The sequence below is a fragment of the Sceloporus occidentalis genome, unplaced genomic scaffold, assembly GCF_023333645.1.
Source record: "Sceloporus occidentalis isolate IW3139 unplaced genomic scaffold, rSceOcc1.0.p SCAF_6, whole genome shotgun sequence".
NCBI classification, from domain to species: domain Eukaryota; kingdom Metazoa; phylum Chordata; class Lepidosauria; order Squamata; family Phrynosomatidae; genus Sceloporus; species Sceloporus occidentalis.
The window spans coordinates 33,592,629-33,608,798 of record NW_028316986.1 but is presented as its reverse complement, the minus strand read 5'-3'; the positions used below and the strand labels follow the sequence as shown (position 1 = coordinate 33,608,798).

Here is a 16,170-nt window from a genome sequence, read left to right as displayed (position 1 = left end):
TTGCTGTTAGGCAACAGATATTTCAGTGGTGCTGCCCAACCATACTAGGCACATGACCAATTTGTTGGGACCACCAAAACATCCTGTATTCCATATAACACCTATCCTAAAATCACTCCACTGGGTGCCCATTGGTTTCCGGGCACAGTACAAAGTGTTGGTTATGACCTTTAAAGCCCTGCATGGCTTGGGTCCAACCTACTTACAGGATCGCCTCCTTCCGTATAATCCACCCTGCGCCCTCAGGTCCTCTGGAAAGGTCCTCCTCTCGCACCCCATCCTTCTGGTTTTAGACGACTTACTGTACCATATATAATCAACTATAAGTAGACCTCAAGTCGAGGACAGGTTTTGGGGCAAAAATTATGGATTTTGATATGACCCCTGGATAAGTCGAGGGTAAAATTTAGGTGCATGTAACAAAGGATGTAATGCAAAGAAAAATGATGCTAAAGAACTTAGAAAATTCTTGCAGGCATCACTGTTTGTGTTCATCCTAAAGGCTGGATGGATGAGAGAATAGAGGGGAGCCAGGCCTCTTTTTAGTGTTCCCAGGATGGACTAAGCCCTTGTCTTTTATTCAGAGAAAGGGAATGGCTCCTTCTTTATATGTATATGAGTTAAAGTACAGTACTTACATTGACCTGTGGATAAGTCAACCAAGGTTTTTTGGGTCAAATTTTAGACTAAAATTTCTAGACTTATACATGAGTATATACAGTAATTAATTTTTTACTATGAATCTTTTAATGTATTTGTGATTTAATCATTATTTTAAGGAGGGAAGGTAGAATTTGGGATTATTGTGTATTGTTATTTTATTATGTATTGAACTGTTTTACTGTAAGCCACCTCGGTCCTAGTCGGAGTAGGCGGGATATAAATAAAAGAAGAAGAAGAAGAAGAAGAAGAAGAAGAAGAAGAAGAAGAGTAGTAGTAGCAGCAGCAGCAGCAGCAGCAGCAGCATTGAAATTCCTGCTCCTTGTTTGGAAGCAGGTAGTTATGATTCACCATTCTTAAGTTCTCAATAAATAAGAACAGTCTACCAGTCCAGTGCTAGAGTATGGTTTCTATAAACTTCTATGGTACAACAGAAAGTTCCAAACTTAATGTCTGTCTCTCTTGATGAAGTCTAAAGCATAATTTCCAGTGCATGTTCCAAAATTCCCATATCGGTCAAGCACACATGTACAGCTGCAAATTCGAATGTGCGCAAACAAAAAAAAAGCATGGTACTTGCTCAGCTATCCTTCACTACATTGCTCCAAGTTGAGTGGAACATCAAGACCTCCCTTAATAAGTTTTGCTCAGGATTAAAAAAATAAAATAAAATAAAATAAAAGCCTTCTGAAGATTTAAGACCACAATGCTTTATGGGTCAGAAAACAAAATTGGCTTGTCAGCTCTGCTAATATCATGTTCAACCTGAGGCAGCTTGCCATAGGTCCTGGATAGCTAAACCTATCTAATATTTCCTGCCAAAAAGCCAGAGTGAAATATTTTAAATCTAGAAGATTCCACAACAGTTCTTACAACTGAATAAAGCTATTAAGTCTGAAAAGTGTACACTGAGTTATGCTGGCAGTCAGAGAAATGTAGGGTAAAACTAGGCATGACAGTGACAGCTATGTGTGTTTATTTGTACTTCTGCCATATTCATATATATAGCAAGGTGTAAGGGTATCTTGATTTTACCTTCAACTTGTGTGTGAGTGAAGGGAACTGAGATCTTTTCCACCTTACCTCCCTACACTCCACTGCTTCAGACACTTTTCTTCCTCCGCAGATAACATCCTGCATTGAAGCTGGTCCGGGGAAAAATGTACCCAGGACAAAAAGAAAGCCAAGGGATAAGATGCCATTTTAAAAGTAATACCAACAAATGCCAATTTTTATGTAAAAGGTCTCCCTGAATATGAATGGGCCAGATATATACAAAAAACAAGACTGCTGCCATAAAATGAAGTTTTGCCTTTAAGCACTGGGGAAAAACAAGAACCAATACCTGATACAAGACAGATCTGCAGACTGCAAATCTATGTAGACTTATCTAGGACTAAGCCCTACTAAACATAATGGACTTACAGAATAAGCATGCATGAGCATACCTTTTATAAAGACAAATGGTTTTCAAAGCTTTTCTTTGCAACAATAACACAGAGAAAAGCTAAGTTTGATGGCATGGACATTTCAGCCCATCTGCCAGGAGCTGCAGCTTCCACTGTAGTCTCACACAAGTAGTGTGCACATCCATTATACATGCGCCTGGAAGTTATACAACCATGTTCCTAAAGATGTACTATAAAGTGGCTGAAAACCTCTACTACATTTATGCTAGGTCCATCTTTCTGAAGTTGATGCTATTCTCACCTGAATCCTTACTCTATACCAATTCCTCAAACTATCTGGATTCTAAAGAATAATCACTTTTTGAATAGATTTGAACTCAATTTGTCAATACATCTTATTGAGAAATACCGATATTAGATAAACAGCTTCACTGTGAAAATGAGAGATGAAAAGGTTGAGGGCAGATTTAAGTGGCATCTGTATAACAATGTTAGAACACTTTAGAAAGAATAATGCAAAGTTTGCTTGCTATGTAGGCAAATCAGTTCAAGTCAAGCAAATGATGCTTGTGATTAATTCAGGCCACAGTTCACCATTCACAGTAGGCAAGCATCTTCCAACAAAGCACATGCACTATCAAGGCTGGATCAGGGTGGTTAAGCCCCTGGAGTGATTCCTAAAACAAGAACTCTTGGTGCACATATGTAAGCTATCTAGGTATAGTGTCACAGAAGAAGAAAACCCCCCACAATATATACATTGCAATATTCAATACATAGCAACACAAAAATATTTTGAGCATATGAACCTATGTTCATCCCTGCAACTTCAGTGAGACCAACAGCTTGATCTCATGTAATTTTACTGCATAAAATACTGATGATAGCAGAAACACTAGGAGATTCAGAATAGAAAAATATAGCTGTGTTAGTCTGTAGAATCAGTATGTAGAGAGATCCTGTAGCACCTTTGAGACTAACTAAAAGAAAGAAGTTGGCAGCATGATAGACGTCAGTCTGAAGGAGTAGACTGAAGTCTATGAAAGCTCATGCTGCCAACTTCTTACTTTCAGTTAGTCTCAAAGGTGCTACAACATCTCTCTACATAGGAGATTCAGAAACTGAATAAGGAAGAAGCTACACCTCTTTCGATCAGTTTTGGGCTTCTAGCCAGTGACAGGCCTGAATAAACTGCACTTTTGTGATTCCAGTCCAGTGCATTCCATATAGACACTATGTTTCATCTGGGCCCCATATGAATTATGGGCTCTTGGTGGAAAATGTGACTGCAGTAACTAATTGACTCAAAATCTCAGATATCATTCTTGGCTCTGGAATAGCCATCAACACCAAACTGAATGTATGTTCATATTAAAATGTGTTAACCAGTGTAAAAATACAAAAAAAGTCCAAAATGGACCAAGCTACACTTACCGGCTCTGTTAATGTCATATCTTTTTCCAGGAACTGTACAACACAATAGGCCAGCTAAAACACATGGATGGTTTTAATGAGTTTGCTGATTAACAATAACATTACTTGCATTCTCTTTTTTTCAAAAGGCAATTAAACATATTGAATACTATGTGGTTCAAGCACTTTATTATTAAATCCACGGACAGAAATTTGTGTATTATGTCTGTGAATTATGTATTATTAATCTAGGTCTCCCAGTGTATTATGACCCGAGAGACCTAGATTCAAATTCAGATCTCATGTTTGTTGTTTCTTTCTCATTACTTGAAAGAGAGAAAACTGATCCAGAAAGTATCCAACTAAAGCAGGGAGTGGACGACTGTGAAAGGCTAAGGTTTTGCATTTGTTCCCTGGAAAGACCTTGAAGGGCTACATCCCCCAATGCTCTGACCTCTAGAAATAAAATCAAAACTTTGTCCCCCACTAAGGGAGGGCATAGAGGACATTTTCACTATGTTTTGGGTCTTCCTGGGCCATATTAGACACAGGAGAGGCCCCTTTTAACAACAGGAAGTATGCAAAAGTCACTTTTTGTTCATTTCCTTTTTCAAAAAGGGTTCCTCTAGGGCCTCCTAGAAATGTGGCCAAGAAGCTTCCCATGCCTTCTAGAGAACATTTTTGGGGCAGATGTTTTTTGGGGGGAAATCTCAAAATGTTTTTCTGATCTCTGAGGGGCTTCCAAATATGGTGGAAATGTCCTTCACATCTCCTAGAGGTCATTTTAGACCGAAAAAATGTTTTGTAAAAAAATGGCCCCCAAGGGCTCTGGAGATCACATGTAGTCCATGGCCCTCATTGCCCACTCCTGATCTAAAGAATAGCTTTCTCTCATACAGTCAGGATGGATATCCCACATACCAATAAAGTAAGGCTCTCTTACTTTTGTTTGTTAATGTCTCCTCTGTTCAGGCTCAGAGGGAGACCAAAAATTTTTGCACCCAGCCCACCCAATGTTTTTCCATGGGAATAACTTGGTCAGAAGGGAGAATAACAACCAAAGACATTCTATGGACATGATCCTGCCATCTAGTCAGCATGTGAATTTGTTACCACATTAATGTTTTACTTGAAATGTATCTTTTAAAATGGTTAAAATGAAGCTAAAGGATTCTCCGCTATTTCCTACTAACCAAATTTACTCAATTATTTTTAATAACTTTACTCCCCATATAAGCAGGCATTTAATCACATATGGAAATAGCAGTTCCCATTTCCCCATTTTTAGCCCTGCAAAAAACCTATTTTTATAGTATAAAAGTTCATAAAATGAACCTTCATTATGTAGTTGGCCTGTTTCTGAAGCATGGAGAAGAATCTGAGGGTAGCCATAAGAAATATTTGTCCCTATGCACTATTGTTAATGAGGCATTTAAAGCCATATCTCTGGAGACTATCACACAGGGAAAATCAGGGGACTAAATAGGCATTTTATGAGAAAGTCATGTGACCAAAAATTTTCAGACGATGTCACGATCTAAGAGGACTTATCCCGGGAAGAACCAGGAATACTCCAGCCACACAACATTCATGGGATTTCCCATGAATGGTTTGTTGCTGGAGCATTTCTGGTTCTTCATGGGATAAGTGTGTGAAAATCTTTGCCGCGACTGCATGACTTTCCCGGGAAAATGCCTTTTTAATCCCCTGATTTTCCCACATGTGATAGTCTCCTCTCTCATGCATTTATTTTAAACATTCATTGTACATTCAGATAACAGATCAATTACCTATGAAGATAACTAACTGATCAGGCACACTTTGATATTTTCTTTGGTCAACAGTAGTTCTACTGTCTGATATATTTTAAAAATATACATAAACTTTAAACTGAAATGGGCTGACTTTTGTCATGAGAATCAAAGGCATACAATCAAATTTCTGAATATTCTAGTCAAACCTTAGAAGGCAGTATTTCTGCAATTACAAAAGGTGATTTTCTCAGACAAACATACCTGTGCATGAAATAAAGCTAATCCCTTTGCAGTATGCATAGGAATAAGAACCTTCATAAGAAACTGTTTATGTTCTGCTTTCAGTGGCAATGCAAAACCATTGATAATACTGGAAAAAACAAAATCACACAAAGCAAACTATTACTGTATAATACTAAATTTAAAAAGTAATGTAAGTTTACCACAGGATTGGTCTATCAATGCATTAAACTGCAAATTTCTTTGGACAGATTTTGTGAGATCTGGCTGTACTAGTCCATAAACATGAGCTTGCTACAAGTTCTGGGCATAACCCCCCATTAGCTGTGAGGATCTGTTGCATTTTAACCTGCTTCTGAATATTATAACAATGGAGCAGGAAAGCCCAGGCACTGCTTGTAAGGTTTGCTTCCCCATCTTAGCAATCAGCTGTGCATGCTGTCAGCCAAGAAAAAGGGCAGATTTAATGTAGCCAATTTTGTATCAATTCCAGACAGAAGATGGAAGTAATATATTAAAGGTAACATCATTATCATTAACAAATCTATCATTGCCATCAATTTAGTAACGAGGATTTTTTAAAATTTTATTTTTAAGCATTTTACCATGAATGGGGTAAATGTTAGGGTTTTTTGCATAATGAATAATAGATGACTGGGAAGCACTCCTTTTGTGGTGATTTAGGAGAATTATCAGGCGTTTTTGTATTTTAAAAAGTATTTTTATGTTCAAATTCAATTTAAAAGTTAGCATATTACAAATGAATAATATTATGCAATGCATACAATAATCAGAAAACAACATTCACTAATGTGTGCTTTTTTAAAAAGTAACATTCCCAGGTTCTGAACAACATTTCCAGGCTGCTTTTAATAATTTTCTATAACAGGCACACAGATTCCATTACATTTGGTGTAAAGGTAAAGGTTTCCCTTGACATGAATGTAGGGGGCAGTGTAGGGGTGTTCTTGAGCCAACTGTAGGAGGCAGTGCTCATCTCCATTACTAAGCTGAAGAACCAGCATTGTCCGAGGACTATTCCAGTGGCCATGTGGCCAGCATGACTGCACTGAATGCCGTTACCTTCCCACCACAGTGGTACCTATTTATCTACTTGCATTTGCATGCTTTCAAACTGTTAGGTTGGGAGGAGCTGGGACTAGTGACAGAAGCTCACCTCATCATGTGGCACTTGGGCCTCGAACTTCCAACCTTCTGACCTTATGATCATCAGAATTGGAATCTTAACCACTAAGCCAACATGTCCCTATTTGGTACAAGGGGGGGGGGGGGAACCCAACTACATACCAATGATTACATTTCTCTTTTATGGCATATACATATTGCACTGAGCTATAATAAAACAGGTGCATGGATGATTAAATGGAACTGTTTGCACACAGTTTGTAAACTAGCACCAATATTACATAAACAGACTTCAACAAGACTTTTCCTTTCTTAACTTCCCCTACATCCCCCCCCCCCCCCACACACACACTATCAATTTGTCTCAAGGTTCCTCCAGGCAAAGAAGATTGAGGAGAAACTTAGTGGGCTTCAGGGAGAGGGAAAAACCACTGTAGCAATGGGTAAGCAATGCTGGATATAACCCTGCATGTTTCTACTTTAACAGAAGAGTTCCCCATATAGGGAATTCATAGTGAATTTAATATTTAATAATCTTTAATATTTTGAAGAAAGGTTTTAAGTTCAATGCTAAATTCAGACTGCTCCAGTTTACTGACCATAATGTTGCCTCTTTGTGAATACTCTTGAAAAGAAATACTCTGCTTTAGCTGAGACAGATTTGAATGTGAAAGACTGGTGTTTCTGTGAACTGCTGGTACATCAAAAGTCATGCAACTGTTAATTCAATTATTAAGAACTGGTTTGAGGAAAGACAGACAGGCATTATAGAATATATGCTTAGCCAACTTATGTTCCATTAGTCATCCCAGAAGTACAACATAACATAATATTTTGAAAAACTTAGTTTGAGAGGCCACTTGGAAACAGATTTGAAACTCAGCAGCACAGTGTGGTCATTAAGGGATGTACCTGAAGCCACTCTCTGGAGGAAGAAAAGTGCAACATTCAGGGTTAAGCCAGATAAGATAATGGCAGCATGCCAAAGGGCTTGAAATGTCACAGCCACATAGAAAGGGTCCAATTCTTAACAGTAAAAGGGAAACACTAGTAATGAGTAATGAGCACCTCTCGTGTTTCCTGTTTATTCCCCTTATGTCATCTCCAAGCATTTTCTCTAATTTGAAGTTATATCTCGTGTTAGAACATGGCTAAAGAGAAAAGGACTAGGGAGATATGCTATTGATGGAAGGAGCCAGAAATGATGTTCTGTATTCACCACCAGCATGCCCTCATTTACTATTAAAATCAGATTCCCTACCTAAATTAATGGAACCAGTAGTTTCTCACTCAAGGGACAAAATGAAACAGAGTCCATCATGTCTTTTGAATACAATCCCAAATGGTTTTATGCTTTGTGCCAGCAAAGAAACTGGGGGCGCAAACCACAGATGGATGACTATTTGATTGCCTAAGTAATGAAAGAATAAACTTACCTTCCTAGTATCTCAAGGAGTTCAGCAACACCATTGAAATGTTCTGTTTCATATATAAACCTGTTTGAACATATTCTCAATCAATATAAGAACAAAACAGAAACATGGAAAAAAATAATACAAAAACATTGCATCTGACAGCTTTTTATTTTGAATGCATTTTGTCCTAAACTTGAAATTGAATATGCACCCCAGACGTATGCCAGGCATTAGGCACTGAGGTATTACAGTGGATCCTTGTTATCCGCTGGGGTTTGGTTGCAGGATCTCCCGTGGATAACAAAATCTGTGGATGCCCAAATCTCAATAAATATAATGGCATAGCAAAATGGTGTTCCCTCTATAAGATGGCAAAATCAAGGTTTGCTCTTTGGAATTTATACTTTTTAAAAAATATTTTCAGGCCGTGGATGCTTGAATTAATGGATAAAAAATCTGTGGATAAGGAGGGCCGACTATAACTAGAGGAGTGTGCTAAGAAAGCCTTAGTAAAGATGCAAACCATGCTGCAACAGATAAGTTGCACCACATATATTTTAAAAATAAATAAATGAAACCATTTACTATATTGTACAACACTGCCCTAGCTTTACAGGTAGGTAGGTCAACTATTAATTGTGTGTAAAGGTCATATTGAACTAGACATCAGATTTTGGTGCATGCCACCATCAAAAAAATGTCATTTAGTTCTCATGAAAAACGTTTCTCATTTGCATATAGGTTCTTTCTAGAACTTAAATGAGTAGGGAGCTACTCCATTTGTTTTTAACTCTTGTTCAGACATGTAAGAAAAACTTCAGAGCCTTAATCTGGGGTATTTTCTGACTCTAATAAGAATTTCAGTATATTGCAGGACATAAAAATGTCTTGTGGCCACAGAAATGCTTTACAAAACGATGGGCATTCCACAATATCCAAACACCAAGAGCCAGAGAACATATGTTCATATTAAGTAAAATTCTTGTTCTGAGTAGCTATTAGCCTTCCTTGCTTGCAAAAAACGTGCCCAGCAAAAATGCAGTTGATGTGTTGGAAAAATCTTTATCCCAATCTTTTGTTTTCTGTTTTAAAAAGAGCAAAATGCAGATGAAAACAGATGCAGCTTGGGGGAAGTTTTTACAACTTTACAGATGACGATGCCATAAAATGTATACCTTGTAAGTCTAGCTCTGTGTGAGTTATGTAACAAATGTGACTCTGGGGGACAAAAATATCTCATCCAAGTGTATGAGGAATAAAATCATGAAGAAAACACACAAAATAATATAAAGCTTTACTGTTCTAACATAGCAAAACACACTGTAAGTCTGTGCAATTGAAAGGGTTCAAAGTGATCTAATTTTCCTTCCAGCCTATTTTACATGCTTAAGTACTACGACCACTTAGCCTTTTAAAAACACATTCTTCTTCATAAAGCCATACCAATAGCAATTCTTTGATGAACTGGCCATTTTTCTAATAGTCGTCAATATTTTACTCTAAACTCTTCTTGGGCTGCACCTTCCCCAAGAGCTCCCAAATATCTCTATCTCTATCTTGAGCCTTCCCAAAATGGTGACTGGAAGTAACATTGCATCACTTTCTGTTGCCTTCTTCAAGAGTCTAATTAAAACTAATTAAAATTCAGGTATTTGAGGGTGCTGGGGGATTTTAGAGGGCTTTCTGTGTCAGGCTGGAGAAATGTTTGCATATTTGGGGGCTCTCTGCATATTTTTTCAGGGGGAAAACTGCCTGAAAATTATGCCATTTTTAAAAAAACTGGGGGGGGGTGTGTGTGCAGATTTTGGAAGACAGCTTATGTTAGATGAATTCTGTTTATTTTATCCTATATTATCCAAAAGGATAATTAATAACTAGGTCTATTATTTGCATAGACCTACGCTGGCAACTTGTAGAGAATCCCTATTTTGAAGCATGTTTATGGCCTAAAAGTTACAACTTCACTGGACTTATAAGTAAAACACAATTCTCCCACGTGACTAGCACTGATTGACAACTTATCGTTTCCCCTTCAAAACTCATTGGGTGATATTCACTTGACAAGGCCAAAGGAGAGGTTACTTTCAGTTTCATATCTAAAGCCTCCTGAGTCCTGCTCTGTTTTATAAATAACCACTGCTGTATGCTGTACATGCCTTCAGTATATACAATCTTTTGTTTCTGAGACTGAAGATAGTTCCAAATGAAGCTTTTACAGTGCAATTAGTCCCTAAACAAAATCAGGAGAAAGAGGGAGCCAGATGATTTCCATTTTTAACTCTGCCATATTTTCCCATCACTCCTAGCATTTTGCTAAAAAATCACAAAGTATCTGGAAACACCATCTGCAATTATCAGAACTAATGTACTTCATACCTTTATGCCTGCATACCCTGGGGCTAGAATGTAGAAAGTCAGTTTGCCCTTTGTATCTGTAAAGAGCGCAATTCACACCAAAAAGGATGGGAATCATGTGACCCTCCAGATACAGGGCTGAAACTCCCAGCAATCTTAGCCAGCATTGCCAATGATGTGGAAGACAGGGATCTGTAGTCGAACAACAACATCCAGAGGGCAGCATGATTCCCACCTGAAGTGGGGTACAGTTTATTCACACGTTACTCTGTTCCTATGGAGTCAATGTGGTGTAGCGATTTGACCGCTGGACTATGACTCTGGAGATCTGGGTTCAAATCCCAGCTTGGTCATGGAAATTCAATGAGTAACCTTGGGCAAGCCACACTCTCTCAGCCTCAGAGGCTGGTAATGGCAAACCCCCTCTAAAGAAAGATGCCAAGAAAATCCTGTGATATGGTTGCCTTATGTTGGAAATGACTTAAAGGCACATAACAACAACAACATCAACCCCTGTTCATATGCATACTTTCTTGGAAGAAAGTGATACTTTAATGGAAGTTAATTGTGCACAGAAAACTAAAGCAGGTGGGCTGCACATGTTTACTAGGGAAGGCAGAAAGAACTTACAGAATTTTCTCAATACTTTCAACAAAAGGACTGTTGAAAGTATTGAAATTTTTATATGCATTCCTTCTAAGGATATGTGAATGAATTTTTAAAGGGATGTGTACATTAGTAAAAAATGATAAACTAATGGTTCTGGAAAAATAGTACATTTGCAAAATTAACTGAAAATTTGATAAAGAGCTATATATTTATACCTGAGAAAAATATTGTTGATTTGTTTTCTGATGAATGCTCTTAATCCAAGGAATTTGCCATAAATTCGATGAAGCACTGTTTTTAGGAAGTCGCGCTCTCGTGGATCTTCACTATCAAAAAGCTCCAACAACTATTAATAAAGTATTGCTTATTACTTCAGTGTCCAGTAAACAGAAAACAACACTGCCTTAATTCCCTCCCAACTGCTCCATTGTAACTGAATATAAGACAAAAACATTCATTTTATGCACACATCATGAGTGAGGAGCTCTCAAACCCCTTTAAAAGTTGGGCCATCAAAAAAAGCAAATGCCTGGAATTATGATAATAAAAATATACAGTAAGGTCATGCCTTTATTAAGACCAAACAAACCACCATGTGACATTTTTCTGCTACTGCATACTGTGTTATACAGAAACAGAAAGGCAACAGCATTATTGTAATATAATAATTTCACATTTTGGGGAGGGGAATGTAACCCTATTAATCTCTTACAACAAAAAAAGAGTACCAGGGCACCTTAAAACCAAACACACTGTTTGGCATAAACTTTCATAGACTGTAGGCCACCGATGGTTCAATCTAATGAAGTGGGATGCAGTCCATTAAACTTATGCCAAAGACAATTTGTTAAGCTTTCAGGTGTTATAAGCCCCTGTTAATTGATGATCTATTTTGATATGTGAAGACAAATTACATTTACACACATATAAGCCTACTCAAGCCCCTGAAAATAATGACCTCAATCCAGGAACAAAAACTGGAAGTTGCATAAGCAAATGGCACCAGAGGAAGGGCTTAGCAGTAATAAAAATTAAAAAATCACACTATTCAGTGTGACAGACTTGTGTAACACACTCTGACACAAGATAAGAATGGCAATGTTTCTGTAGTTTGCAGTCACACAGTTTAGTTTCTCTCTCTACACAATATCAAGTAGCTTGCATCCTAAGTTCTCATGAGTGGAACTCTATCCCACTCCCAGGACACTAGTGCTGGTACAAGATAGTGGAGAGGTAGTCACCAATTTTCTCCACTCCAAAATTTACTCCAGATGTTCTGAGGATATGCTTTGGAACAAACTACTATCAAGAGTTTGAGAAGAAAAGCTTTCTTGCTTCTTCCCCCAGTGGATGCTTCTTGTGGCCTGAATACCCACCAACAAAACTATTTTCCCTTCCACCCACAGAAGGGATACTTACGATGCAAGATATTATCTTTAGCAAAAACCAGTAAAATGTTATATATTTAGATAAATAATTTACCTGTTGTACAAATTTCTGGTCAATATAACGCTTTGCAATGCTAGGCTGGAAATCAGGGCTCTCTAAAAATCTTAGTAAAAATTCATACACCAGCTATGAAAGAGTAAGAAAAAAACATGTTTAAACAGTACACTGTCATATGCTGCAGATTCCAATTTTTTTAGTAAAGAACTAACTCTACATATAAGGCATGCTAGAATAAAGAAATGAGTTCCTTGCAAAATCTAATATGCTGGTACTAGCTAATTAAATTTAAAATTGTTCATTCCTTCAAGAGGCCACTTTTTGTACTGTTTCTCCATAGTTATCACTCAAGATGTATCTGCACTGCAGAAATAATCCAGTTTGACACCACTTTAACTGCTGTGGCTCAATGCTATGGGATTCAGGGAACTGTAGTTTTGTGAGACATTTATCATTCTCTGTCAGACAGCACTGGTGCCACATAGCATTGAGCCATGGCAGTTAAAGTAGTGTCAAACTGAATTATTTCTCTTCCAACTCTATGATTCTATTTCTGCAGTGTGGATGGAGCCTCATTTGGCCCAAAAAAACCTCTCTCAAGTATGGTTGAAGGCAGAATGTTTTCCAGATTTCCAAACCAAATCAAAAGTGTTCTTGAGCTTTTGTTCTGTTCTTATTTCCCAGTACATAAGAGCCCCACATCCTGTAGTTTGGGTTATGCTCCTCCCACTCACTCCAATAGGCAGGAAATAAAAAAAGAGAGAGATCTTCTGGTGACCCCACATGGGTGGAGCTAACCCTAGAAAGCCAGTCTTGTTCCATCTATTACTCCAGGAGGATGTGTTTGCTGTTGCTGTGCAATTTCTTCACTACAGCCACTCCAGTCCTATTCCTTCTCTTCGTTTCTCTTGCTGCCTTGGAAGCATGAAGAAAGATTTAATATGCTAAGGGCTCCCAGGATTGGAGAAAGGTCTTGGCTTTGCCAATGACTCTCCCTCTCCTCCGAGGCTGCCCTATTTCATGGTGGGAGCGCAAGGGATTTCTACAAACAGCTTTGCAGCACATGGGAGCCGTGGGAACAGATGGTGAGGGGTATCCCCTCCATGTAGGGTTGTTATATCCTGCCTGGGGGTGGGACATTCCCACTTTTCAACCGGGTGGGGAGGTCCCATCCCGGTTTCTTCATTGACCCGGGTTTGCCCCAGGCTGGGTAGGCTGCCACTGCGGCGGCGGCTGCGGCTGTTGCGTGTGGCCACTCCTTTGGCCGAGGCGCGTGACTGTTGCATGTGGCTGCCGCTGCGGCAGCAACACAGCCTTTGTCGGCTCGCCGCCCACCAGCACTTCCACTTGCCCTGCGCGCTCTCCCATGGCCGCGCGCAGGGCTAAGCAGGAAGAGTTCATCCATCTGTCTAGGAATAATGCCAAAATGTCCTCCATTTTGAGCATGCTTAAGAAACATGCATTTATATTAATGCTTTTTAAAATTATTAAATTTTTCCTGTGTCCTCCATTAAAAAAAAGTCCTACATTTGGGTCTGAATTTTGTCCTACATTTGCCCCAGTTTGGAGGTTGACAGTTATGGCAACCCTACCTCCATGTCTCTGTTTCTCCACATCACCTTTTCCCAGCCTGTTTAGGGCCAGGGATCAGTTAGGAAACTGGCCAGAAGTTATGGAAACTTCCCTTCTCAGCATCTCTGCCCAGCCCATTTAGGGCCTGGGTTCAGAGGACAGGCCAGCCAAAAGCCATGGCAAAGAGTTTCTCTGCATCACCTCTGCCCAGCCTGAAACAGGGCCAAGGTCAGAGAGGCAAGCCAGCCAGAAGACACAGGAGAAGGGATGAGTACCAGGGGCCCCCTCTCTCCAGCCACCAAAGAACCTTTGCCAGATCTAATGTCCTCGCTCAGGGCAGGTATTGCCAGGAAGCCTCTGCCATTGCCATTGCAGGCACTATGCCTAGCATAAGGTTTGGGACTCTACCAGGAGGTCAGATGGGGGGGATAAGCTCTTGGTCTCCCCCTTCCTTCCCATCTCTGGCCCCAATGGCACCCAGGACCTCAACAGGTGTGGGAGATCCTATTGCAGCCTGAGAAATACATGGTGGTGTCGCCAGGGCTCCTACACATTCCCTTTCAATTCTTATGAGATGGTATGTAAGGAGGCAGAGGACTCCTCCTCTACATTGTACAGCTGCATGGCTGTAAAGGAAGCTGGACTGGGCCCAGCAGGAGCTGAAGCTTCCAACTCTAAAATAGTCTTTTTTTGGCCACAGAGCATCCCACAAAAAAGCACAAAATGGTTTATGCCCTCACCAGAGGGAGCATGGCCTCTTCCACCCACTTCTAAACAGAGGCTGGAGGGCCATCTGTTGGATATACTTGACTAAGAGTTCCTGCATGGCATAATGGGGTTTGACTGGATGGCCCTTGGGGTTCCTTTCCAACTCTAAGATTCTAGGATTTTCTGAGAGAGCACACGGATACAAATCCTCCTGCATCCCCTCCTCAAAAAAAAAAAAGGGGGGGGGACTTGTAGAAAATATGGGGAAGAGACATCCCTTCACCCCCAATTGTGCTTCCATGGATTTGGTATCCACGCAAAGTCCTGAAACCAACTCCAGTGGATATCGAGGACCCACTGTACTATTTTAAAATTTAGGTTTGTTTTCCTTTGACAGATCTTTTCATGGAGAAAATTCTCTCCTTGAAATAAGATACCAGAGGGTTATCCTTGCCAAGCCCTCTGTTACCATTTCATGACTCCTTAATCAGCAGTTCATTCAGCCTGGAGACCCCTCAGCCTTCCTATAGGTTAATGATAGTCTCCTACATAGAGTTGGATGATTTTTTTTTAAAGTCTCTAGACAAGTTCTTCCTCAGATGAAATCAGACTTAATTCTGTCCACAGGCCCTGTTAGCACAGAGTGCATCCATGCTTCTGCATGGACTCACCAATGTCTGCGAGATAAAGGTTAATCCAGTGTCTCCAGTGCCTAACCATGGAATTGTCTTATTTTGCACAGGTGCACAGATGTTCCAGTAAAGAACTGAACATTGTTGTGAAATATCAGTTGGTGGTCAGACATTAACATTCCTCTTTCAGAGTGGTATGTCTTCATTGCTACAAGTTAAATCACCTTAATATCACCTTCATTGCTATAACCAGTTGACAAGGTGATCAGTGATAGGTTGGAAGCTGGCATAGGTCTACACTGGATCAGGTTCTATTTTGATTGGTCACATAATCCACCATAATCCAAATTTTAGGCAAGTTAAAACACTGGAGGTTTAACTGGCAATCCTTCTTCTCCCCATTGGGATCACTAGCTTGTGTTTTTCCCTAGACTGAGTAAGGGGAAAATAGGATTGTGCCATGAAACAAAGGGCACCTATGCCTAACATTCCTGCCAGTCTCAGGGTGAGCCTGATCCCTATCCATCTCTCTATAGCAATACTTGCCAGACCTGCTTCTCCTCTTAGACTCCCATAAAACAATATAAACAATTGCTCTTTCCTCAGACCAGATAGCCTGGGAAACACTGTTCTATAACACATTGGTTAGCATGGATGTACTTCAGGACTCCCTGAAACTCGCAGTCTTCTCCTTATTGAAATTCTTCCAGGACGACATGGGCGGAGGCCTTAGGCCACCACAGCCATAAACAGACTTCACTTATAACCTCATTGTTGTGACACAGTCAAGGGGCCAGGATGGGATGGCATC

The 16,170-nt window shown here is 39.7% G+C and overlaps 1 protein-coding gene across 1 annotated transcript in view; it reads right to left on the bottom strand.

Moving 5' to 3' along the window:
* LOC149310592 (serine/threonine-protein phosphatase 2A 56 kDa regulatory subunit alpha isoform-like) overlaps window positions 1-16,170 on the bottom strand; it is an 80,415-nt gene that overhangs the window by 11,255 nt on the left and 52,990 nt on the right. The window contains exons 4-8 of the mRNA XM_089529262.1: window positions 12,484-12,576; window positions 11,217-11,347; window positions 8,059-8,118; window positions 5,498-5,606; window positions 3,504-3,557 (exon numbers count right to left, since the gene is read on the bottom strand). Of these exons, the coding sequence (XP_089385388.1) occupies window positions 3,504-3,557; window positions 5,498-5,606; window positions 8,059-8,118; window positions 11,217-11,347; window positions 12,484-12,576 (447 nt within the window). The remainder of the gene's footprint in view (window positions 1-3,503; window positions 3,558-5,497; window positions 5,607-8,058; window positions 8,119-11,216; window positions 11,348-12,483; window positions 12,577-16,170) is intronic.